Consider the following 26,986-nt stretch of genomic DNA (forward strand, 5'->3'; position numbering starts at 1 on the left):
TAATTAGTGTATGAATTTGTAATTTACATGTAATTTCTCTCACTTTAATTGGAGAAAAACGTTAATATGTCTGATGATTTGATTAGATACACATTGTAATTTATCAAAATTAATACATTGCGCACCATGTCCAGTAGATGGCGTCAAATAACATTTCTCTGTAATCGTAAACAACACAATCCACCATCATTAATGTCAACAAGGTCCAGTCGGGCTTATTTGCATGATTATGGCTTGAGTTTCTCCTAGTCTATTATAGTATTTTGATTTTCTTCCCAGTGTGTTTGTACAGAAATTAAAGTTCCATTCATATGTTTGGCAAACAGGATCCAGAGGCAGATACATCTCTTAATATGATATGTTTTAGATATGTCTTATAAATATGATTGGATTTTCTGATAGTTAAACCAAAACGACCGAAACGAAATTACCTTCACAGCAGTTTACTGCTACTGCTTGTTATCAAACCCGCTGCTAATACGCGACGCGTCCTTCGTCACCACCAGACCAATCAAAGCCTTTGTTTACGCGAGCATCGCGTCGCGTCGCAGGCGGCGTAGAGAAGGTGGGGCTCTGACGCAGTGCTGCTCCTGAGAGCATTCACTGCTGGCTGCATGCGCAGAGAATAGGCGGAGACACAGGGGAAGACCACAGCAACCACCACTGCCCTTCTTTCATTCTAACTCACTGGATAGTGGATGTCTTAGGTTTTTTCTCATGTGGTATCAAAGGACTCGCTGGCGGAAGCGCCAGCCACATGATCTAGGCTGAATATTTGTGACATTTAATGCGCGCGTGTTGGTTTTACCCTGTGATCGAGGATGCGTGAAAGAACGCAGCCCAGCCCTGTTTTCTTGAATGCGATTGAACGGATCCACATATTTTCGGATGAAGATGAAATCGGCAAGGTCTAAATGTTGGTTTCATCTGGATTGTTGTGTGGAGAACCAGAATCGATGAAGCAAGTGAAAGCGGCACCATGCTGCCTAGGTGATTGATCACTGTGCCCAATGAAAACAAGGAGGAGCACAGCTTCGATACGATGGCTGAGGAGAATAACCTGAAGACTGCTAGATTATGGAGGGATGCTGCTTTGCGCTCCAGGAAGCTGAGGAGCAATCTGCGACAGCTGACTCTCAGCACCAAAAACAGCCAGAAAATTACATTACCCGAGGACATAAAGGAGATTGAGGTCCTCAATCTGGGCAACAACTCACTTCAAGAGCTTCCAGATGGACTAGGTTCAACCCTCACCAGGCTCCGCATCCTTGTCCTTCGCAGGAACAACTTTGCCACTGTTCCCTCTGCAGTATTTCAACTTAGTCAGCTGGTTGAGTTAGATATCAGTCACAACTGCTTGAACCACTTTTCAGAGGATATTGATCTTCTCAAGGGGCTTAAAAAGTTGTGCATCAGTCATAACAAAATCCAATACTTGCCATCTCAGATTGGGACTTTGCAAAGTCTGGAGGAGCTTGACATCAGCTTCAATGAGCTACATGATTTCCCCAGGTCCTTTTCACAGCTCAGGAAGCTCCGAACACTTGATGTGGATCATAACAAGCTGCAGCGTTTCCCCTCTGAAATCCTTGCCCTCTGTGATCTGGAGGAGCTTGACTGCTCTGGGAACAAACTTGAGGGTCTTCCGGGTAACATCATGATGCTCCAATCCATTAAAATTTTGTGGCTCAGCAGCACCCACCTCTTATTCTTGCCTGAAACATTTTGTGAGCTGCAGAACTTGGAGAGCCTGATGCTCGATAATAATTTCCTCACAAATCTGCCACAATCATTTGGGAAACTGCAGAAGCTGAAAATGCTCAATCTCTCCTCAAATTTATTTGAAGATTTTCCTCAGGTTATTATCAAACTCACCAGTTTGGAGGAGTTGTATTTAAGCCGGAATAAACTGTCGTTCCTCCCTGAGGAGGTAGGACAGCTGTGCAATCTTGCTAATTTGTGGTTGGACAATAATAGCATAACATTTCTCCCAGACTCTATTGTAGACCTTGGGAAATTGGAGGAGCTGGTTTTACAGGGTAACCAAATCGCCATACTCCCAGACAATTTTGGAAAACTTGCCAAAGTAAGCATTTGGAAGGTGAAAGATAATCCTCTTATTCAGCCTCCATATGAAGTGTGCATGAAGGGGATCCCCTACATAGCTGCCTATCAAAAGGAGCTTGCACACTCCCAATCTGCTGTAAAACCCAGACTTAAACTGGTTTTGATGGGCCAGAGAAATGCAGGGAAAACCACACTCAGGCAGTGCATTGTCAACAAACCGTCAGACGCCAAAATGGCGATTGGATGTAGGGGTATTGATGTGACGAACTGGGTAGCGGACGCAGAACGCAGTCTAACGTTCATTGTATATGATTTATCCGGTAAGCAGAACTATGATCTTATCAAACCCTTCTTCCTCTCTCCCGGAGCTCTTTACGTTTTGGTGGTGAATCTGAAATTATATACATCAAAGAGCTTCTACTCCCATGTAGGCAGTTTCCTCCACCTGCTCAGTGCCAAGGTGCCACATGCAGTTGTTTGCATTGTAGGGACCCACAGCGACTTGTGTGAAGAAGTCGAGATTGAAGAAAAGTGCCTGGATATTCACAGACAGATTTCGCTCCAGGAAAAAACAGACACTGAATGCCTACATGTGTTTGCCCTGCAGGTTGACGAAGCCCTTGAGCAAGGTTACGATGTTCGGACTTCGAGCCCCCATGTTCTCTTTTACGGGGTCACAGATAAAAATTTGAGGCGTAAAAAGTCCCAGTTGCAATATATGCTCAACAATCGACTACAAATCCTTTCTCCGGTGATATGCGTCAGCTGCGTGGAGGTGCAGAGAAACATCCAGCATTTGAAAGAGAAGCTCATGTCTGTCGCCGATCACAGGGAGATTTTCCCCAATCTTCACAGAGTCCTGCCAAAGTCATGGCAGATGCTTGAGGAACTGCATTTTAAGCCACAGGATTTATGGCTTTCCTGGTGGGATTCGGCCCGGTTGGGCCTTCAGGCCGGGCTGACTGAGGACCGTCTGCAAAGCGCACTCTCTTACCTACACGAGAGCGGTAAACTTTTGTACTTTGAAGACAGCATGACGTTAAAGGAATACGTCTTCCACAATCTACCCCGGTTTATCGCCATCTTGAATGTGTTTTTCCAGAGGGACCTCGCTGCAATGCTTGAGAAACTACAGGATGAAGGAGATGACGGAGATAACGCCAGGTCTACGCAGATGCATGGTCACGTGGAGGGTTTTCTGTTGCATGGCCTGCTGCCGTCAAACGTCATTCGCTTGCTGCTTAAACCTCTGGTACAGACACAGCAGGACTTGCACCTGATCATGGAACTGCTGGAAAAAATGGGCGTCTGCTACTGTGTCAACAAACCTCGCAGCAAGCCGCTTAATGGGGCCACCGTCTGGTATAAGTTTCCCAGTCAAGTCAGCAGCGAGGAGCCACATCTTGAGGCCTCGGCCAGTGGGAGCTCATCAGTCCCTGGTCAGTTCTTCTCGGTCGAGCAGCTGCAGATTGAATACAGATTTCCTTTCCTCACCCCTCTTGGACTTTTTGCACGGTATAGTGTGCAAATCAACAGCCACGTGGTGCAACGGTCCGATGGAAAGGATCACATCTTTGCCTATCGGGGGAAAGTGCCTGTGACGGTGAGTTACCGGCCCTCTCGGAGCAGATTGCAGCCTGAGATCCTCTCCATCTCTAGCCATGCATCCTTGCCAAATATCTGGACAGCTTGGCAAGCCATCATCCCCCTAGTGGAAGAGTTAAACGTTCTTCTGCAGGAATGGCCTGGCCTTCACTACTCTGTGCATGTCCTGTGTTCCAAGTGCCTGAAGAAAGGGTCCCTCTATCCACATTCCTTTCCAGGTTAGTGTTTTGCTATTTTCTCCACAAATGTGTTTGATATCATGTGTTTCTGACCATCATTTGTTCTTGCCAACATATATTTCCACTGATTTTATGCTTTTGAAGGGATAGTTCACCCAACAATGAAAGTTCATCCATCATTTACTCACCCTGTTATTACAAACCTGTATGACTTTCTTTCTTCTGCAGAACACAAAAGATATTTTGAAGAATGTTTTAATTGTTTTTGGCCATACAATTAAAGTCAATAGGATCCAAAACAATTTTTGACCCCATTCACTTTTATTGTATGGTAAAAAGAATCTCAGACATTTTTCATATTATCTTCTTTTGTGTGCCACAGAATAAAGAAATGCATACAGGTTTGAAAATACATGGGGGTGAGTCAATTATGACAGAGTGTTTTTAAATTTTTATTTTTTTATTTTTTATGAACTCTCACTTTAATATAATTTTGAATATGATGTTAATGATGGAAAACAAGTTAACCAGATGCATTCAATCATTTACGTTTACAGTTAATGACTTACATTGTTTTAGTTTACCACTAATATGCAGTCATAAATCCCTCAGGCATATACTAGAACAAATAAAGAGTGAAATTAATTCTTCAGTGATGAATAAGGTAATCTTTGCAGTGCTGTCACTATGGAGGTGTATGTCTGGGTTTATTGCCAAGTAAACACTGACACAATAAAGGGTGAATCAGCAGGAAATTAAGTCATTTAGGCTGGATCTAGGCGAAACAAAGAATGAGAATGGCTGTCCATGACAAGATGGATGAGGGGGGGGGGGGGGAGAGAGTCTCGGTGGGTTTGAAGCCACACCTAGAAACACAAATTAACTTGGGCTCTCTGCTGTGCTGCTGCGAACACACTCGCACATCCACAGCAAGTGGAGAGGGTAGCCATGGTAACATCAAATGCCTTTCTTCATGGGATACAGACTAGGCGCAGCAGTCACTGGCATATATAGTAACATAAATACTAGGTTCCAGTATATATATAAAAAAAATCATAAATAATTGATTTATGTTAATATAGTACATATTTATTTTCTTGGGAGTCTTGTATTCTGTAGTTTTGCACTCTCATAGACTAGGTTAGGTTCACCACGGCCCTGTTGTCTTCTGACAGACTTCCCACACCCCCTTAGTTTCTAAAAGAGTACAATCTGGAGGTGAATTATTTTACTGGCAAACTATGTGGTTATTCTTAGCTTTAAGGATCTCATTGGGCGATAGTTATGTATGTTGTAATTTGTTGTGTTTATATCCAGTGTTGGAACAGGCACAATTTGAGTGTTATTTTAAAGATAAAGTGGTTGGTTTATGTAAGAGACATACCTTACTGAACACACCATGTCCATTTTTGCCAAATAACAGTCAAAGACAGCGTTTACTCAAGCTTATGTAATGAGGCCCAGCTTCATATGTTATTGCATGCTAATTGTTTCACCCATCCTGGAAAGGAAATATGTTTCACTATGACAAAGTACAATAGCCCAAAAGTATTTGGTCATTTGGTATTTAGTCACTTGAAATGTCTGAATGTCATTGCACTAAATTAAATCTAAACAAACCTAACCAGTTGGACTTTGTTTTTGTTTTTCTTTCAAAGAATTGTGAGCTAATTCCACATTTCTCAACCATTTTTGAAATGTTTAGTCTGTCTTTGCTTTTACTTTTTCAATTATATCTTTGTTTGATAATTGAAAACCTAACACATTTATGTGAATAAATGCCACTTGATTTTTTTTTGTTTTGTTGTCTAAATACGTTTTGGGCCCACTGTTTTTAAAATTATCAATGCACACAGACAGTAGTATATTTTGGGTGTTTTCATTGATGAATACAATGCTTGTCATTTGTGCATTACACTGTGTGTATTCCCAAAGGACCAAAGTTGTGATTTAAAACATTTTTTCAATGCGATTCTTGGCCTTCTTGTCCCTAAAGTCTTTGTTCTGCACAGTGATAATGTTTTACATACTATAAAATAAACCAGACGCCATGGTTCATTCATTTTACAGTTGCGTTTTAATGTTCAAATGAATTACATTATTATTATGTTTAAATAGCTGGGCAGGATGTCCTCTTAGACTTGGCAGCTCTGTTTCCTGAAGTCAAGTCTCACTGTTTTTTCCCTGCGGTCACATGATGAGACAGGATCAGGTGGGGCAATTCCTGACTCACATTAGTTCTTAACAACAACTCACAAGATGTAAAGGCCCTGTGCCATGGCAAAGAGTAAAGACCTGTTTGGCCTGCTTAATGAGTGCATTAGCTTTTAAGTACCCATCATTATTCAAGGCTGGGTTTGTTGAGTTCATTAATGATAATAGATATCGACTGCAAGCTGTATTTGTGGTATGGGGTGCAGATCTCTTTCTTTGTTTTACCATAAACAGGTTTCCTGACCGAAGTAAAAACAGAACAAGTTTAGCAGCAAGGTTTTTTGATCCTACCAAATTTAGGCATGATTTTTTTTGGCCCACTTGCATGTTGATTTACTGTTGAAGCTCTCTGAAACACTAAACACAGTGTGATGGTCACAGAAAGTTCTCCTTTACTTAGAAAAGTACTGGGACCCCAAACATGCTTGCTTTTAGATGAATATGGATGTCCAACAGCAGAATAGTGTTTTCAGATAATAAAATCCAGATAGTAAAATCCACAATTTAGCATATTTAACTTTTATACAGCTTTTATTTCAGTAAGCATTTGGAAACGTATCTATCTATCTATCTATCTAAAAATGACAGTTTAAAATGAATGTCACTTAACTTTAACATCCTTACATTCAGTGCAAATCTGCATTCTGTTTGCACCTAAATTCAGTTCAAATTCAGGACCTTGACTGGAATTTAAAAGGATTTCTACCTCTAGAGTGCGAGAGCTTGTCTGGGTGTGCATGTTATGTAAGACTGTTTAACATTTAAAACAACAGTCTGGAAAGAAAAGCTGGTGGATGTGTTTTGCAGGTGATGCGAACTTATTGATTTGATCGTACGTCCTGTTCTCTTTCCTCCTTAGATCTTTACTCTAGATTTAGTGACGCAGAAGTTTGCACATTTGGATACAAGTATTAACACAACAACCTTACTGTGTAACCGATAACCAATTCCTATCAATTACAAGCAGTTCTTGACAAAGTAGAATTTGTCCTCCACATCCTTTAAAGCGCAAAGAATGTATGCAAAGAATGGCAGTAAATTACTTTTGACAGTTGGCTTGCATGGCCTGTTACATCCATTTGGCATCTTAAGACAGGGTTTGAAAATAAGGAAAATACTGGCATAACCTGTTTGCTGATGAACCCGGATGGTCACAATTGAGATGGTAGTAGTTGGTACAGTAACTTGTCTGACCCATTTAGAAACTCAGTCAACTGATATTTAGTCTTTTGGCTCTTGGACTGGGTGTTAGAAATAAGAGCCCTCTCGTTACCCTGAGCTAAATTCAGTCACATCAGAGCTGGCCGAAGCACCTGCAATGTCAGCGCACTGTACTTTTTGCCTGTATCGATTGCCATTAACGTACGTATTTGAGCATATGTTGTTGGTGGAGTGTGTAGATGGTGCCAGAAAGTGTCCATACTGGCGGCGGTCAGGGCAGCAAGTCTTTTTAGCAGCTTTTCTTAGCATGCACTGTCCATCATCTTGCCAACTGACCTCAGCTTTTTGGGAACCTTCCTGGTATTTTGAGATATTTTGGACGCCACCGTTCATGGCTTTTGACAGACTAATGATGGCGTTTCTCCACAGGCCAGTTTAAATGACAGGGTTTTCAATATTGTTTGAACTATAGGTGGAATATTTCACTCTCCCAGATTTGATGGTTTGAATAAGAAGATCACGGATATTAAAATTCTGGTTAATACAGTGATAACCGATAAATGGCTGATTAGATTTAACTGTTTATTTTATTAACTATTTATTTTAATATTGCATTCTTAATACTATTTTGTCAAAATTATTACAAAAACACTCAAATCTGCTGTTTTAAGTGAATTTAGGCATCACAACATTTACATTATAATGAACAGTCTGAAAAAAATGAATATTCATTTAATGAAATGGAAAAATACTTCTAAAGCATTTATTAATCTTAGTTCATGTTAATTTCAACATTTACTAATGCATTATTGAAATCAAAAGTTGTATCTGTTAATATTATTTAATGGACCTGAGCTAACAATTTTTTTTAACTAAATTTAACAAAGACTAGTACTGTAACAAATTTATGGCATTGTTAGTTGATGTTAGTTATTAATTTACGTTAAATAATGGACCTTATTGTGAAGCGTTACCTAACTTTTTAGATATAACTTTTATAACTTTAGATATAAGCTTTTTATTGTAAATAAGAACTAAATTTAGATAAATCTGTTTTTAAGGTTTGCTAAAGATTGTTTAACAATATCATTCAATTATTTGTTTAAATCTAACTTTTTAGATATGACCTTACTGTAAAGTGTTACCTACTAACGTTTTAAATACAACGTTTATAACTTTAGATATAATCTTTTTATTATAATTAGAACAACATTGCATTAATAAATCTATTTTTAAGATTTACTAAATTATATATTTTTTGTGTTTTAAAGATTAACCTTTAACGTTTTAGATATAACTTAATTTTTTTTAAACTTTAATGTTTCTTGATTACATTTTGAGGGCCTTTGTTCTTTTTTCTTTTCTTTTTTTTGGTCTTGGTGAGGAAACCTCAAGATGTATATTGTATACCCATATGGCTGATTTTTTTCTTCTTCTTTACATTAGCTCTGCTTTCAGACATTTATGACATACCCTGTCAGTTGGGGTATGTAGGGTCAGTTTGATTCCTCCTGTTATCCCCTTAATGGATTTAACAGGATTACCCCGTGAGTGAAAGGGAACCTTAAAGACTGGCAATTAAGTCAAGGCAGAGTTGGTTAAGTAATCACAGCCTGACGAACTGTAACAACTAATTCTCATACAGTCTTTGGTGATGTGGAGTCCTCAGCGAGTTTATATGGCATCATATTGTCTTTTTAAGGATCTACCCTCAGGATGAGAGAGCTGTTCCTGGATGAATTAGAGATGGGTATTTACCTCATCGGTGTAATAAACATGTCTGAACCTGTACCAAGATAAAACATTATGGCTTAAGAACAAGAAGGAATAATGTATGTCATAAAAACCTCAAGATAAGACGTCATTTATGAGATGGATGTGTTACGATCCAGACGTTGCCAATTGAATGTGTGTGGTGTGATCAGTCAGGGTCAACAGGAGTTTTGTATATTTGCAAGTATTTCCGATATGTAAAAACCTGCTTCCCTCTATTATTGCACTGGACCTCCGGAAATTCTGCTTGTGAAAACATTCCACTGTCAGAATTCTGTGAAAGTATGCTAATTCTGAGATTCGTAATGGTCATCTACGGTGCTTTCTTTGTTTCCTTGATTTTTATCTGGTTTCATTAGATGATGACGACTTTGGCTGTATCACAAAGACAGTTTTATCTCTAATGATCACTGGAAGTTTAGAGCATGTGTTGAACTGTCTTGGAGGACTGTAAAATTACATTTGAATCATTATTATACAACTTTTCATTGTTTATTTATTACACAGCACACAGGCAGGAAAGATGGCTATCATATCTAAAAGTGGAACAAGATTCCTTGGGGTGGTTCTGTATTAATTGGCTCAAATGTCTGTCTCACGTGAGAGTGAAAGTGATATGTCTCTTATTGCATGTTTGTGCTAATGATATCAAATTTCTGTTTCATGGCTATATTGCTGTGATTTTGTTTAAAATCATGCGTTACAACAATTCCAGACTGCCATTCTTGCTCTAGAAGAGTCTAACTCTCACACCCATCTGTATGATTTCATGTCTGCTTTGCATGTTTCAGCCTGAAACCTTGTATTCCCGAGCACCGGAATAATCTGATGCTGTCAATCCTGTTATGTCACAACGTTCCCTCAAGGTCTACATTGTAAGCCTGCAGAATTATCCATGTGACCTGTACAGGGCTGGGTAGAAGGGTTTGTAATGCATGTGCCGTCTTTTTCAATGTTGTCATGAGTCACATCAGCAGATTTATCCACGTCAGACATCAGGGTTGTCGTATGAAATAGTTAGAAAAATGTAATATGTAGTAGCATGTAAATGTAGTAGCATTTACAACAATTGATTTAGACAAAATAGTATAGAATTTTAAAAGGTAACCCTTTATTTTGATGGTCCGCTAGAAATTCTTCTAACTATAAGTAACTTTGCAACTACATATCAACTAGCAGTCATTAGAGTATTAAGACTGTCTGCTTAATATCTGCTAACTAGGGATGCACGATATATCAGCCACCATATCGGTATCAGCTGATATATGTTATCGGACCGATAAGAAAATTAGGCTGATATTAGCCGATAAATAATGGAGTATTTTCTTCAGCTGAGACACTTCAGATGCGCACCGTTCGCCATGATGGTTATGTATTGCTTGAAATATGATTGGAATCACTTTTAAAAAGGAATATACAGTTAGGTGCAACATTTGCAGCGCAAGTCTGTCATATATAAGCTACATAACATTATAATTAGAACATTATAATTGTGTGCTTGGGAGTCGGGACATGTTTTTTAAAGGTGAGACTTTTGTTTTTGTAATCAGGCTCCCAAAAAATTATATAAAAATTTGTATGTATTAATCGGCTATATGTTATTGGGTTTCAAATATGAAGAATGATCTGTTATTGGTATCGGCTAAAATGTTCATATCGGTACATCCCTACTGTTAACACATTTTGATGCTCCCCCAACAGACACTCATACTGACTATATTGTCAGTAACCGAACTAACTACATTATATACTATATAGAACTATATACTACTAACCGAACCCTTCAACTAACCTTAACCTAACAGTCTAGAGACTTAGTTAACATGTAGTTGCAATGATACTCATAGTTAGAACGTCTAAAGTGGACCATCAAAATAAAGTGTAACCTTTTAAAATTAGCCATTAATCAGCCATAATGTAAAAACGAATTATTGGCTTATTGATATTAACCATATAATATTGGTTAATGGTTAACATGTACTATAGTAATATCATGGTTAATTTAAACATATAGCTTGCTAATACCATGATTGTCTTTGAAATACCATGAAAATACTATGGTATATGAATGTTAATCATATAGGACCATGATGTTTATGAAGTTCCTTATACTACCACTGTATCATTGCACCACCTTATATTTTTCTATAAGAGCAAGATGATGATTTATTAAGCCTCTTTGGTTAAAAATGAATGATGAATGATCATGTTTAGAGATAAAACAGACGTGCAGAACCTTCCATCCCAGATCTCCATCATTTTTCTAAAGTTGTTTTCGTGTTCACATATGCTTGGTGCAAATCAGCATAGCATGGTGGCAGTGCGGAAAGCCTTGACGGGATATTAAATATGTGTAAATGTGCTATCAGTGTTCTCACTGTGTCAGCAGGATTAGATATAGCAGCTCTCACCTTGTCCCGTTTCCATCTCTGTTTCTGTGTTGTATCAGCTATTTGCTAGTCAGATGTTTACATGTTTCTTTTAGCCTCAGCTTATTTTAGCCCAGATCGGATCTCTGCCTGTTGGCCTCATCAGATTCTGCTCTGCATCTGCTGAAATAGCATTGCAAACTGCATACTTCACCATAGAATATATCTTTTAAGTGTGTTCTAGTAAAAAAAAGAGTATTTATTGTGACTCGTGTCTTATTGATTTGTGCAGTTGTGCGTGGCTGGAGAACATTGATTAGTTTTTCACGTGGTATTAATGTTGCACGCTTCATTTGTTGATTGTATAACTGCTGTACTGCCAGCTGCATCGTGTTGTAAGTGGACAGATCTATCCATTCGGATGAAGTGCTCCAGCCTTGACCTTTGGCAATAAAAGCAGCGTGAACTTCCTCCAAAGGGAAAGATGCTGCTATTCCTGGAAACCAGTGTTTGAGGCTGCTCTGTGGCCAAGAAAAGTCGACTTGTGTGACTTGAGAATTTCAAGTTAGGACAAACGTTACATTCTCATAAAATAGACAGGGTACATACTGAGTGAATGTTTATGTCTGCTTTGGTGAAATAATTTATACTGTGTTTATAAATAGGTTTAATCATTTTTCATCACTGCATACTGGGTTAAATTTATGAACACATGAACGCTGATTTGCTTCAAACTTTCACTTGAGTGTGTTCAGCATATTGATTACTCATGCGCTGTGAAGTAAACCTCTACGACAAACAGAAGATTTGCCTTAAATTTAACCAATGTACTTTTATTTGGCTCAGACCCATGTCTTTGAGAATGGTGATGCTTTTTTTCCATTCTGAGTCATTTTAATGGAGTCATGTGGGAAAGGGGGATGTTTTCAAATTTATTTGTCAGTAAATAAATGTAATAAATATGAAAGTAATATGCATTATTTAAAAAAAAAAAAAAACACCTCAGATATTTTAGTGTAAGTTCAGAATGTAAATACATTAAATAAACTGTTTAAAGGCTTGGGATCAGTAAGATATTTTATTTCAGCAAAGATGCATGCAATTAATTAAAAGTGACTTAATAAATCTATAATGTTACAAAAGATTTATATTTAAAATAAATTTCCTTTATTTTTATCAAAGATTCCTGAATAAAATGTATCATGGTTTCCACAAAAATATTTTTAACATTGATAATAACAAGAAATGTTTCTTGTGCAGCAAATCAGCATATTAGAATGATTTCTGACGGATCATGTGACACTGAAAAACACTGAAAATTCAGCTTTGCCATCACAGGAATAGATTACATTTTAAGATATATTAAAATGGCAAACTCTTGAATGGTAGTGTAAAAAAAATGTCAGATATTATGGTGTAATTAAATAAATATAAAAGTAACTGAGGATTATTTTTTTTAAATATTATAATTTTTTTGTAAAATTTTAAATGAATGTTGAAGATAAAAAGATAAAATGAAGGTTTTTGGCTGTGAATTGTTCATTTCAGTTCGTTCACAAAGAAATGTCATCCTCCCTTACGCTGCCGTTGAATTTAGAGATCTCTGGTTCTCTCTCTGTGGGCTTCCTGCAGCTCTAAAATCAATACAAATTCAATTGAGCATAATTGGCATAACGTGTCAGCCTAAGCTAGCGGAAAATGATGGTGGCTTGGTGGATGGCCACGATACATGTCGGCAGTGATCTCATTTCAGACCAGATGTGAACATCTGTCACAAGGCGGTCATATGACAGATCAAACTTAAAACAGCCTTTTTGCTGTTTATGTACTACATACAGATAGATCAATGCTAGCTAGGTTAGAGTGTTTTTCCCCAAAAAACATTTTACTCATTTGAAGATAATGTTCTTCAGCTGTCTTGAATGCTACGTACTTCCCATATGGCTTCTACGGTCACTGCTTTGAAAAGTGTCATTGTTGCAGACTCCTTGACCTTTAGGCAGGCCTCTTTGCTCCGTGCAGCAGATATGCGTGTTTGCTCTCTTCCGGTGTTTAATTCAAATCCACTCTCAGTCAAAGTTAAGAGTTATAAGTGAATCTCTAGTTTAGCAGGTTCTACTGGCATACCATCCTGTTTGAGGACCCAAAAGACAGTCTCACAATCCCAGATTCACGTTATGGAAAACTGTTTGCTGTATAAAACCATATATTCCACTTTATTTTTGAGTTGTCTGTGAAGTAAACAGTACGTGTTTTTTGTTGTTGTTAATAATAAAATAAAATTGGGGTTATATTATTATGTGGTATAGTCTATTTGGGATCCTTAATGGCACCATCTTTAATGGGACCAGTGTTCTTTTAGCATTATTTATATAATATTATAGTATTTATTAATAATTGGAAGTAGCTTTTATTTGTATATTTTTAGTAGTTTAATATATTTGTAATCATGTAAATTTACTTCCACTTAAACTTATTTTATGGCACGTAAAACAAACCGTGTTCATTTGAATTACATGTCAGTCGTGGTCTCGTCTTGTCTAAGCGGGCGGTGAGACCTCAAGCTGTCAAGACTCCAACACAGAGCACTAGAAACCTAGATGGATTGTGTGAAATAGAATGGGAACAAATCTGGTTCTGTTTATTCATTTTCGTCTGGCTTGATTGAGATCTGCACAAATGAAGCCCCGATGTTTGATTACAATATTGTTTGACATTGTGTTAGCTTTTGATGGACGTCTCTGTCTGGGGTTCACAAATAGCAAACGGACAATAAAGAGAGGAATTAGAAACATCTGGAATGAAATGAAAAAGACACCAGATTTGTGTTTGAAGAAGAGAATAGATGAATTCAAGAAAACTCAAGAAAAGTTTACAAATTCCTTAGTACTCGCTCGGTCGGATCTGTGAATAATCAGTTGTGTTATAATCAGATTTTTGTAATGTTACTGAGAAAGAGCGAAATTGATTTGTCATGGTCAGTTCCCCTGTTGATTTCCCTTCATTGTCTGCAATGAAGTCTGATGGTGCTGATTTTGAGTCATTTTGATGCGTCTCCCATGTCAGTAATAGTTGTTTTTATGCTTCAGTCAGCAATTTGGGTCCTTGGTTCCAGCAGATGTTATTTTGTGGATGAATCTAATATATTTTTTAGAAATAATGACATTTAAAGAGTGTTTTAAATGTTAAAGGGATACTCCACTTTTTTTGGAAATAGGCTCATTTTACAACTCCCCCAGAGTTAAACAGTTGAGTATTACCGTTTTCGAATCCATTCAGCCGATCTCCGGGTCTGGCGGTACCACTTTTAGCATAGCTTAGCATAGATCATTGAATTGGACAAGACCATTAGCATCTCTTTCAAAAAAATGTACCATGGGTATAGCAGGCGTAATGATATGACGCAGCGCCTGAAAATAGGTCTAATAGGTTAGACAAACTTAGTCCCGGTCACGTTGGAAGTTACTGAGCTGGGGACTATTTTCAGGCGCTGCGTCATATCATTACGCCTGCTGGACTCATGGTACGGCAGCAAAGTTTCTTGATTATTACGCAGGAATGAGAGTATAGTTCCTAGCCATATCAGCCTAGAAAATCGCAACTTTACATTTTCCGTCGGTCTTAGTACACGATGTGACTACAGAAGAGTCAAGTTTTAAATAGGAAAAATATCGAAACTCTTTGGTCATTTTTTTGAGAGAGATGCTAATGGTCCTGTCCGATTCAATGATCTATGCTAAGCTATGCTAAAAGTGGTACCGCCAGACCCGGAGATCGGCTGAATGGATTCGAAAACGGTAAAACTCAATTGTTTAACTCTGGGGGAGTTGTAAAATGAGCCTATTTCCAAAAAAAGTGGAGTATCCCTTTAAGGTCATTATTTGCTCACCCTCATGTTGTTCATACCTGTATGATTTTCTTTTTTCCATGAAACACAGAATGACAAAGTCAGTGAGTTGAATCATTCATAGTGGTTTTGTTAAACAAATCAGACCAGACCCGCATACGCAAAAGAACAAAAACAAAAAGCACGCAGTCATATGGGCTTAAGTATGGAGGATACTGACGCCAGTGTTTACATGTTTATTTATAAGCTCAAGCTGATGTGCCTTACACAGAAGATAAGGAGGATGAAGATGAGGATGAGGAGAAAGAGAGCTAATTTTTTTTTTTCTTCTAGGTTTCCCTTAAGTTTTGCTTGTATAGAGCTGTCACCATGATACTTAAGACCTCGCTGTCCTTCCACTGACTACCATCATGGTTGTCTTTCATATTAACCTAATGACCAAAGAACTACTGGTATGTAAAATCTTTGAAGTGACTTTCGTCAGCCCAGAATTGTGACGAGTGACGTAAAAGTCTCACGAATTCTGATATGATTGTTCAGACTGAGGTCGCATTGTAAAAAATATGATCTGTATCAGATTTAACACCACATATGGAAGAGAATTGAAAAAATCTGATTCCTGCGGTTTGTGCTGTTCACACTGTCATGAAAAAAAACTGATCTGAGTCACAAATGAGCAAACAAAAAATCCGATTTGTGCCAATTTTGCCTGCAGTCTGAACGTAGCCTTTGTGTTTGAAATGACATGAAGGTTGAACTATCCCTTTAACTTGTGTTTGTTGTTGAGTGCAAGTCAGAAATGTATAGCCAAGGTGATCACCCTATAGTTAATAGTTGATTGTGTCTAACTGGTTATGCCTGCTGTTTCATTTGTTGAGTTTAATAAATCTCTGTCGTTCTTCTTAGAGATATGAAGAATAGAGATTCATTGGATTCTTCATGGTCATGAGCAGACCTTTGATTTCAGGGCTCTTCAGTGACAGATTTCTTAAAAGCATTGAGCATGTGTTTAAAAGGGATTCACTTCTAACCTCAGCCGTTTGGCTTTTTTAGCAGAGCATGGAAATCTCATCAGGACACACAGCACTGACTGAGACATCTGAATCCAGACGACTGTTAAGCTCTGGCCACGTGTCGGTGAATGCATGACGCGTTTACATCAGTGTATTGGTGTATTCTATTACTGTAGTATAGTATAGATATATATTCAAATGATGAAGAGCATTATAACCATGCATACATCAGAGTATTCAGCAAAAACTAATGCAGGACTTGATTTTTATCCATCAGGATTTGGCCATAAAAAGTAGGCTGTAATATAATTGTTTAATAAGATTTCAATGTATTTAAATTTTAATATAAATATTTCTGTTTGAATTTATAAATGTAAATTTATGTTATTTATTAGGCAATTTAATCATTTTTCCCTGCCCACAAGACATTGATTACATCAGCAGAAAAGTAGTTTCAGATAAAGTTTTGCTGAAACTTCCTTTTGTGCTCTGATGATTTTGTTCATTTTGATTTCATGTTCTTAAAGGGGTCATTAAAAAAAATCCATGTAATAAGTTATTTTAATATGTTCCATGAGGTTCACTCATAATGTAAAAAAAAACATATTATTACATAACTCAAACTATTATTTGCCACCTTCATTCTAAAACTCTATCTGAAATGATCCGTTTTTAAAGGGATAGTTCGGCCAAAAATGATATTTAACCCATGATTTACTCACCCTCAAGCCGTTCGAGATGCATATGTCAATCTTTTTTCGGACGAACACATTTTCAGTTATTTTAGAAAATGTCTTAGATCTTTTGGCGCGTTCACAGAGATGGATGCTGGCGTATGACGTAGGACGTAGCGTAGGAAACGTCGTGACGTAGAACAAACGTAGAGTTTTGTTTTGCTCTGCTCTCTGGCTGCGCTGTCACGTTCGTTCTACGTCACGACGCTTCCTACGCTACGTCCTACGTCATACGCCAGCATCCATCTCCGTGAACGCGCGTCAACCGCTACCGGAAGCCAGTTATTTTCGTTTATAAAGTTTTAAATATGTATATTTTTACGACAAAACCGCACGGATTACCCTCAGAAGGCCTTCGTTTATCCCCCTGGAGCCGGATGGATTACTTTTGTGAAGGATGCATGCACATTTTGGGACTTGAAGGAGGTGGACCCCATTGCTTCACACTATAACCACTGAAAGATCTAAGACATTTTCTAAAATAACTGAAAATGTGTTCGTCTGAAAAAAGATTGACATGCATCTCGAACGGCTTGCGGGTGAGTAAATCATGGGTTAAATATCATTTTTGGCCGAACTATCCCTTAATGGACGGCTTGTCAGTAAACAGCCACTGGCTAGCGTCACTGCATAGGAAACAGTATCAACGCCCACTCGCTATTGCACGCAAATAAGTGTTCTGAAAGCATTCCACTGTACCTCATTTACAAAATAAAATGCTCCAAACAAACATAGAATCCTCTGCTGCTTTCCAGGGCGCCATTTGAATAAACCATCCACTTGTTTCTGACCCTGGGATCGTTCTAAAGTCTGTACCGAGATGCAAAAGAGCTGTGTAAACTGGACGAGTCTAAGCAAACGTTCATTCACTCTTCCATTTGTCCTGTTGACGACAGACTGGTGTATGTCAGAAAATGATCCTGCCTGTATACTGTATCCAGTGTAGACAACGTTCGTGATAATAATGGGTTCTATTTGCCTTTAACGCGATGCAACACTTACATCCGTTGTAGGCAAATGTCAACTGTTAAGCGACTTGACGCCAGAGAACTGTTCGTCGATGTTTTGCTCCGGAGGCAGTCATATGCAAATGTTTTTGCACAGGTCACCTAATGTCAAAATGAGCAGTTTTTGGAGCTTGGTTAAATAAATGCTTTGTTCAATGAAGAGGGCATTTTAAGCTATGAAACTTGCCGGATGTTTTAAAGGTTCAAAGACCTCATATGTCAGAAGATAAAGGCAAATTTGATTTCTCATGTCATGATCCCTTTAAGTATCACTTAAGTCTATTTCTGTGTCAGCTGTGTGTACATGCGTATGCATGGGGATGACCCTGATTCACTCTCTGACGCGCTTTGTGCTTTATCACTCAGAGCGATAATCCTCCGTCCGAGTCGCTGGCCTTGTGTGGCTGCTCACGTCTCATCCTGCTGTTCACGCTGCAGTCTTGCCTGATCACGGTTTACCAGCAGTGAGAAACGAGTGATACATACCACCATATGTGGTGCAGAAAGACAGTTGCAGTACCGAGTATCAAATATAGGTTCAAAAATTCACGCATTTCACGGTGTGGTTTTGTTCTGTTTTGTTGTGAATGATTCTATAAATCAAGCTGAACTTCTGCATGACAAGCGCCATGTCAGCTACACGCAGTTAATTCCGGGGGCAGTTTATTTTGGCAGTACCTTTATGAATCCACATCCTTAGTCTGGACACTCGGGAAAAAGATGAAGCATTGCAGGATGTCTTTGACCCAGATTTCAAACTTCACAAAGGGCCGCAGAGCGAGTCACAGCATGAATGCGTTAAAGATAAAACAGCTTGGGAAAATATCTGGAATGCGACTGGAGGGCTAGACAAGCCTTTGTCTTTTGTATGTGTGTTTTGTGTGTGGAATGCTGTCTTATTCAAGATAACAGACACACAGAGCTTATTGGACGCTTTGGTCTTAATAAAAGTAGTTACATCTTTATTTTCATTTTTTAAGGGATGCATGATATATCACTACCATACTATTGGTAATGGACAATTTTATATCAAACACACAAAGTTTTGGGGGAAAAAAATAAAAAGATTTTTTACAGGGCCCTAATTTAAAAAGTCGCTGTAAGGCAAATGCTTATTATGTTTCTAGCATGTTATATGTTTGGCAACAGTTCTTCTAACCCTAATTGATTGAGTTTGTAGCTTTTCATTTCTTAAACAATCATGTAGGAAGACACATCATGGCCATATTCCAGGATGACAATGTCAAGATTCATCAGGCTCAAAGGGTGAAAGAATGGTTGGGAGGGAGCATGAAGAATACTTTTCACACATGAATTGGCACCTCTGAGTCCAGACTTTAAGTTCATTGAAAGTCATTGGGATGTGCTGGAGGAGACTTTTAAGAGTGCTTGACTTGCATTGTCAATACAAAATTATTTCAATCAAGAGGGACATACATTTTTGGTCTGATTGACAATGCAAGAGTCAAGCACTCTGTAAAGTCTACTCCAGCACAACCCTCAAGACTTCCATTGAATTTAAGATGTACCAATTCATGTGTGAAAATGACTCTTTATGCTCCCTCCCAACCTTTCTTTCACAATATGAACCTAAAATTCTGACTTTGTAATTTATTTAGACAAAATAAATTAGAGTTTTAAAACTGGCCATTTATTGGTTATCTGCCATAACACAATAAAATAATTATCTGTATCGGCCAGAATTCGCAAAAAATAATTACATTCATTTTAATTGTGCAAAATAGGTTTTAAAATCATCATTTCAGACTCAAATATTTACATCACCTTTATTTTTTTATGTCATATTGTTTAAGTTATTGAGAGTTAGCTATAGTTTATAGCTGATTGTTGATGGAAAATTTAGTGCTCAGAAAACCGAAGATGAAAATGTGTCATTGGAATGCAAGATCTTACGTATGAGCAATAGACTGTAGGAGTGAAGTGGAAGCTAGACATGCCATGAGTGAGTGTAGCAACAGTGGGCTTTGTTATGGAGATGTGTCTCATTGTTTCATTCTTTTTGCTGCTTCCTGTCCCAGCGAGTACAGGATGTTTAAACTGCAGTGTGCCCTTACGGAAATGTGTTTATAGATTCAGGGTTTGGAGATTTATTGTGTAGGTAACTAATTCTCTCTAGGTTCAAGTTTTTGTCCTCCCTGCCTCCAGGTGCGGGGCAGGTTTACCTATCATTAATGACTGTTTGAATTGTGTGTAAACGAATTAGGTCTCAATTTCATTATGGTGTTGGCTGTTTCACCTGTTACTGTTAATGAAGCAGCAGAGGTATGTGTTTGTATTGATAGCTGACAGTAGTGGACAAATAAGTAGAGACAAAAAAAGTGCTAATTTCATGTATAAATGCAGCTAATTATAATTGTGTGTGTGTGTGTATATATAATATTAGGGGTCGTAACAATATATCATGTCACAATATATCGCAATGCAAAAATGCAACAGTATGTATCGTGGATAGTGACAATATATATTGTGTATAGTTCACCCAAAATAAAAGTTTTCATAGTTTTAGTGTCAGTATAGCCTGGTTCTACCAGACTCTCGTACATTTCATTTGTACAGAGAGTCTGGCCTCTCTCCATTGACAAGCGTTAACTTCCTTGTAGGCAGGTACTCTGTTGAAGTTTAAAAGTATTGGATCTGCCCAGAGTCACTCTGGATCTGCCATAACCAATCGCTAACCTTTGGTCGTGACGTAACACTACAACTCAAACTAGCACACGACCTCAACGTCATCGTTCTCAGCCACTCCCTCTGTTCGCTGATTGGACCGCCAAAAAAATGATTGGAGAAAACCAAAGAATACACCACAATCCCAGACGTAGTACTGAAGGGAAATAAAATTAAGCAGAAGTACGCAGGAGGGCGGAGCCAGGCTAGTGTCAGTACTACATTAAACTACTATATATAATGTTGAGTATAATGTATAATAATGCAATGGGGGAATATTTGTGGGTCCTGATAATGTCAAATGTCTTATGTTACCAGTAAAAAGTGGGTTATATTATTTTAAATTTATCTAGTGATTGACAGAGTGCAGAATCAAGAAATGCAGAATCCTGATAAAGTCACCATTGTCCTGTGCATTGGGTTAGCAGCACCAAGCCTATTAATTTACACCCACAATGTAATATCAAATTTAGAAACAGGAGAGTCGAGGTGCGTATTTAATTCTGCAGTGAGTTGGGCAGGTGTGGTTTTATGTTTTTAGTATACAGCCTGCCTGGGTTAGTACCTGGACATCCCTTTCTGACAGCTTCCTCTTGCATCGACAGTTACTCCTGTTCGATGTGGTTCGTCCTTCGTGGTGGTATGCTGACGTTACCCTCCATAGCTATCTCATTGGATGTTATAACTATAGCTAGATGCAGTGAAACATAAGTTTCACGTGTGTCATTCTCTCTCAAGCAGTGAATGTAGAATCAATCCATTTACTGTCATTCTGCACCCTGGCTCTCATTAATAAGTAATAATTGTGGACTGAAGTGAGTCAACTGACCTGAACTTCACAACATTGTCACCCCGTATGTTTGGACTTTAAAATTCCTTCAAGCCCGCAAAGTCGATCCTCAGACTTCAAATAGCTAACCAGATACATGACCTGTAAACCATGTTTAGAAAGCTTCAAAACTCCCAAGGTCACTGATATACCTGACTTGTTTTCATTACTTATTAACTCTTCTCATCAAGAAGAGGAACTTCTGCTGATCATTTAGATATGTTTTAAAACATTTCATGTATATTGTGTGCTGCTGACATGCTCAATAGAGATAAGAAAGAATGAGATAAAAAGTTAAACTGGCATTTGCAACCCATTTCACTTTGCACAATTTTATGTATTTCCTAGTGTAATATGAGAAAAATTGAGGGTGTTAATTAATTGGATCATTTAGCTGGTTTATAAGGAGAGATTCATGCTTTTTTAATATTCATTGCGCACTAAGAGCAAGAATTTGCATTGGGAAAATTCTTGATTAAGAAAAATATTGATTTCTTGTTGACTTTAAGGAAGTATAAAGAAGCCTCTTTTTTTCTGTCTCTGTGAGCGTACAGCTACAATAAGACTTGTCTGTAAAAGTCATTGTTCTTCGCACAGGCCTTGATAGCTCATCATGGTTCATTGCTCTTGTGTTTTATCCATAAACCTGCAAGCCATTCTTGCTTACTGGGGATTGTTGTACGGTGGTATTGACGTGAAGCTTTGGCTGGGGAGTGCAGTATACCTTTTATGGACCTGATAATGCACCTCAGAGAGCAAGAACAAAAAGTATGTGATGCAGAAATGGAGAGTCTGGCAGAGGAACAAACAGACCCGAGTGCAAAAACACACCTGGAAATGTTATTCAGGGCAAAAGTCAAGAAAGAAGGCAGTTTCTTAAGTTTTGATGCCAGAAATGACTGCGTTCCAACCCATATTAGCAGCACTATGACCCAGACTAGAGGAGGAGCAAGTAATAATAATAACTAGTGCATGAATCAGCAAGAACACTCACCTTTATTCCATATGATTCCCTTAAAGGGACTTCTGACTAATTTCTCAATCACTGTCTACAGTGAACACATCATGTATAACCAGCAATGAGACCTTTGGCAATCACTGTGTGCTAACTGTTTGTTAATCTCAGATAAATCTGGTTTCTATCTGTTGGACTTGCTTTGGCCTTCATCTTTCTGCTGAGTGACCAAGTTCAGTCTAGTGGAATTTCCTCCTTTATTTAGAACGAAGGAGAGCAGAAAATCAATAGGCATAATGGCGTAAGTGGTGTACCAGTCAGGCCACTGTGCCGAGGATGTATAATGCAATGCCATGATGTGCAGTTATTTTACGTGTTAAAGTACATAACTAGGAGTTTTCATGGGAAATTTTCACATTTGTCTAATCTTTTTAGCTAATTGCACATTACTTGTCAGGAAGCTGCATCGTTAAACGACTTCATGGCATAATTTGCTTCCCTGTTGGTGTGGGAGACGTTTCACTGCAAGCCATTTTTCAAGCCAAGTCTATTGTTAAAACCAGATCAAACCAGATCAAACCTGATGTTAGGATAGATCAAGGCAATATTAGTAGCTGGCGCATTATTATATCATTAATGCATCATCTTCTGTGGGGTTGATACTGTATAAAAGCTGTGCTTAGGTCACAAATAAAGGAATCTACATAGACTCCAAAAACTCTTAAAGGGATAGTTCACCCTAAAATGAAAATTAAATCATCTTTTACTCACCCTAGTGTTGTTCTAATGTCATATGCCCTTCTGTCTTTTATGGACCACAATAGGAGAATTCTCATGCTTTTTTTTCTCACAACTTGTGTTTTTTTCTGGGTGAGACGAAGTGAACTTCCCCCTCCCAACACAAGTAACATCAATCCCATTTCCAGTATATAATAATCATTTTAATTTGAGAGATTAACATGTTGCCATTAAATAGCCTAAGATGCACTGAGATCTGATGAAATAAGGAACATGTTGGCTGCTTTTCGAATTCAAAGTCACATGGAAGCACTGTACAGATGACCGTGGTCTATAATCTCTTGGATTGACACATGATGTAATGCTTTGTCTTCCTGCGGTTGGTCTGATCCCCCTGAAGTACTCAAAGTGTGCCATTAGCTTATTGACTTGCTGACTAGCACACTGGAATCCTTCATTACAGTCTCTATTTATAGACATGGACGACTCTTCTATCAATTCAGGCTGCTTAGGCTGAATTTACACTTGTTTTTGTGCAGTAGACAATAGAAGATGTTGAACCTCAAAACCATCAGGGTTTGCTTTCGGAAGATAAACTGACACAATCCACCTCATAAAGGCATACAGATGCGCTTCTAAAGTATTATGGGAACTGGTACTAGTTCTTAAGAAGATCAATGAGTTTTAAATTATGAATACAAAAAGCTGTAATATCTTTAGCCCTATCTATAAGCCATTGTGTTTTTGCGGGTTTATTCACTGGACACAAGAGTTCTTACTCATGCCCAGATAAAAGATTGTTAAACAGCGCCGCCTTGAGGTAGATTTTAAAGATCCATTAGAAAAGCCTTTGAGAAAATGTTAAATCACTTATATTTCGAGATTTCTTTAAAATTTGATATTTGAAAAATAATACTTGACGATGTATATAATGTACGTCATAAAGAGGGCTCCAGTTGGTCTCAAATGCGACAAAAACATTAAACGCACCGCAGTAAATTTGAATCTAGTCACTATTGGCAATTTTTATTTTTATCTCCGTTGAATGTGCAACTTTGTTTCCTTTGTTTCTGAAAGCAGCAGAGCGAAACAGTGCCTGTCTGTTTTTTTTGCGGCCTTGGTTCTGGAAGTATTTTTCCCATTCATTTTTCCAATAGGAATTAATGTATGCTAAGGTATTAATGTTAACTAAGGTATTAGTTAAAGAATTGTAAGCTATGAGCCAAACCAACCAGCTAAGATGAATCACAATATTACGTTATTAACGTTAATTTGAAGCAAAAAAGTATTTGTAAATCGAACAAAAAGACAAACGGGTTCCACTTTAATGAGGGAAAGAAACAATCCCATGAAGCAGCGTGAATGACAATCAAATAAAAAATTATGGATAACTATTGATTTAAATATGTTGGTTATGTATAAAACGGTATACATAATTATAGATGCATACGATATTTAATATTTACAATATTTTAGAGTGTAGGGAGGGAGACTGACTAGCCTACCTAATTCGCAGTGCTTCATTGGAGTGGACAGGCCTTGATATTTTTTCCCTATATTTTGCCCTTCATCCTGGGTAATGTAGTTTTTCGCCAGAAATTCCACTGTTATAACTCGTAGTAGGTCTTAAAGGTCTAGTATATCATCAAAACAATTCCCCTGTGTACTCTTATGAACTGGTTCTTTTTTAATGAGCCAGTTAGCCTTGAGCTCCCTCTTGAGGTAGCATTTTGAATCAGACTCACTCAGTCAGTGAACCACGATTCATTTTTGATTACGTTCGATTTGAAATAGACAATGAACTGTTACTGTGTCTGGAGTAAATGTTAGGTCTATCAGACCTATTATAGTATTATTTATTGAGCGATTTTGTAATCTGGGATCTAGAAAAGTCATTTTATTTATGTTGTGGAGCCCTGTAAAATCGCAGATTGTGAATTAAACAAAACCTATTTTGTCTTTTCCTTGACATTATAGGTGAGCTGTTAAGTCAGCCCCGACCTGAGGGACTTACTGAGATCATCTGCCCCAAGAACGGCTCGGAGCGGGTCAATGTGGCACTAGTTTACCCTCCAACCCCGACTGTGGTTAGCCCCAGTCATAAATGACACTGACTTCACCTGCACTTACCTGCCTGTGAATGGCTTCCACAGACCGCTGCACCTCTTTCCCCAACATCTTATATGCACACGTGTACACACACAGAAGTATATGTGTTTGTGTGTGCTAAAGCGTACACCCCACTTTCCTGTTGCCTCTACCTTTCATTCCTCATCTGAGGGAGATGATGGACCACTGGATACCTGACAAGTGCAAAGAAGGTTTATAATGGAAGCTTGTCATGGGGAGATCATCATATCAGGACATAATTACAGGTATAATATTTTGAAGCTATATATAAAACAATGGATCATGTTTTGGATCTCCATTTTTTTTTTCATTGTAGTCATGTTCTCTTCTTTTTCAGGTGTTCAGCTCCGACTGCCAACACACGATGAACTGAAAGTATTAGAAACTTTTACACTGACATCCTGTTTTTGTCTATTTACACCTAAAGCATTTTCAATCACCCTGAGCCTTCTTTGACGCTTTGAGCTTTTCAGTTCACTCTGAGATGAGCCGTTCCTCTGCAAGTTCTTGGACGTTCCCAGTTATTGCATCTCTTGGACTGAACCCACATCTTGTGCTGCTGCAGGTGGTTCAGCTGACAGAATATGGAAGAGAATGGACTTGTTTCTCCTCAGACACAAGACAGACATTAATTAGTGAGGTTAGATTGACGCTTTAAGTGATATTGTACTTTAAATGCATGCATTTGAAATACTAAAAGGATTATAAAATAACTTATAAATGCACTAGCGCAACCGTCTTGAGAGGTTTAGTCGTATTGAACATGAAAAGACAGAATTGTTGAGCATAATTCTTCAGGATCTATTTATTGGTTTTCTGCTCAAATACACATTGATAATTTTGGGTGTAGAAGATGAGACATTTCAAAGGATTTTAGTGATGCGTGCAGCCAAAGATGTGAAAATGTTTCCCTAAACCACTGACACAAAAGCATCTTTCTGTCTTTCTTTCTATACCTACATTTATACCCACATACACTTAAGTGCTTATACAGCTAAGCATACTCCATAGCATGAGGATATTATTTTAAGCAAGTATCAGCCATCTGGAAGATTTTCATGATTGTCACATTGTTTCTTGCATGTTCAAACTTTCCTATAAGATGCAGTTTTGGATACATATGACTAAATACTGATGTACAGTCACGGATGTACAGAAATGGTACAAGTACAATAATTCAGCCAAGGATGTCTTTTCACGCTTGAAGAATATTGTGTAAGCATATCTGCTTAACTGTAAGGTTATTTGATATATATTTAATTCACTGATTGTAAAAGCAGTGTCTGAATCAAATTGTACATATTTATCTAATAAGTGCACATTATCTAGAACAAAGAAGCAAGACGTTTTTATAAGAATTGATTCATACTTAGAAACTACTGTGTATTGTTTAAATTTTTTTGAGGAGAGAATCTGCAATACGTGTAATGTTTTGTGAACAGTCGATAAACTTTTGTACCTAATATTTTATTTTTGTAAGCTAATAAGCTGTCACCAGTATCCCACATTATTTACTGTGCATTGTGCATGGCTACTGTGCTCAATGTAAATGCCACAAACTGATTTCTAAATTATAAAAAATGTATTCTTTCTCATTGTAGGGCCACAAAAACACCAAATATAAAGGCTGGTTTCCACATTGTGTTGTTTACTTTTTTTCTAAAATACATGAGAACAGTT

The 26,986-nt window shown here is 37.9% G+C and overlaps 1 protein-coding gene across 1 annotated transcript; it reads left to right on the top strand.

The window, feature by feature from the left end:
* Positions 1-583: 583 nt before the first annotated feature.
* mfhas1 (multifunctional ROCO family signaling regulator 1) lies at positions 584-26,945 on the top strand. Its single transcript, XM_084386997.1, has 3 exons — positions 584-3,890; positions 25,154-25,551; positions 25,644-26,945. Exons 1-2 carry the CDS (start codon positions 1,043-1,045, stop codon positions 25,282-25,284), a joined length of 2,979 nt encoding a protein of 992 aa, XP_084243123.1. The 5' UTR covers positions 584-1,042; the 3' UTR covers positions 25,285-25,551; positions 25,644-26,945.
* Positions 26,946-26,986: the final 41 nt, after the last annotated feature.

This window comes from Rutilus rutilus (assembly GCF_951802725.1).
Source record: "Rutilus rutilus genome assembly, chromosome: 18".
Lineage (NCBI taxonomy): Eukaryota > Metazoa > Chordata > Actinopteri > Cypriniformes > Leuciscidae > Rutilus > Rutilus rutilus.

Excerpts from the sequence above, each read along its gene's own strand:
- mfhas1 (XM_084386997.1), top strand. The coding sequence starts at position 1,043 with ATGGCTGAGGAGAATAACCTGAAGACTGCTAGATTATGGAGGGATGCT. Across the intron at positions 3,891-25,153 it reads CTATCCACATTCCTTTCCAG|GTGAGCTGTTAAGTCAGCCC; the intron begins GTTAGTGTTTTG and ends TTGACATTATAG.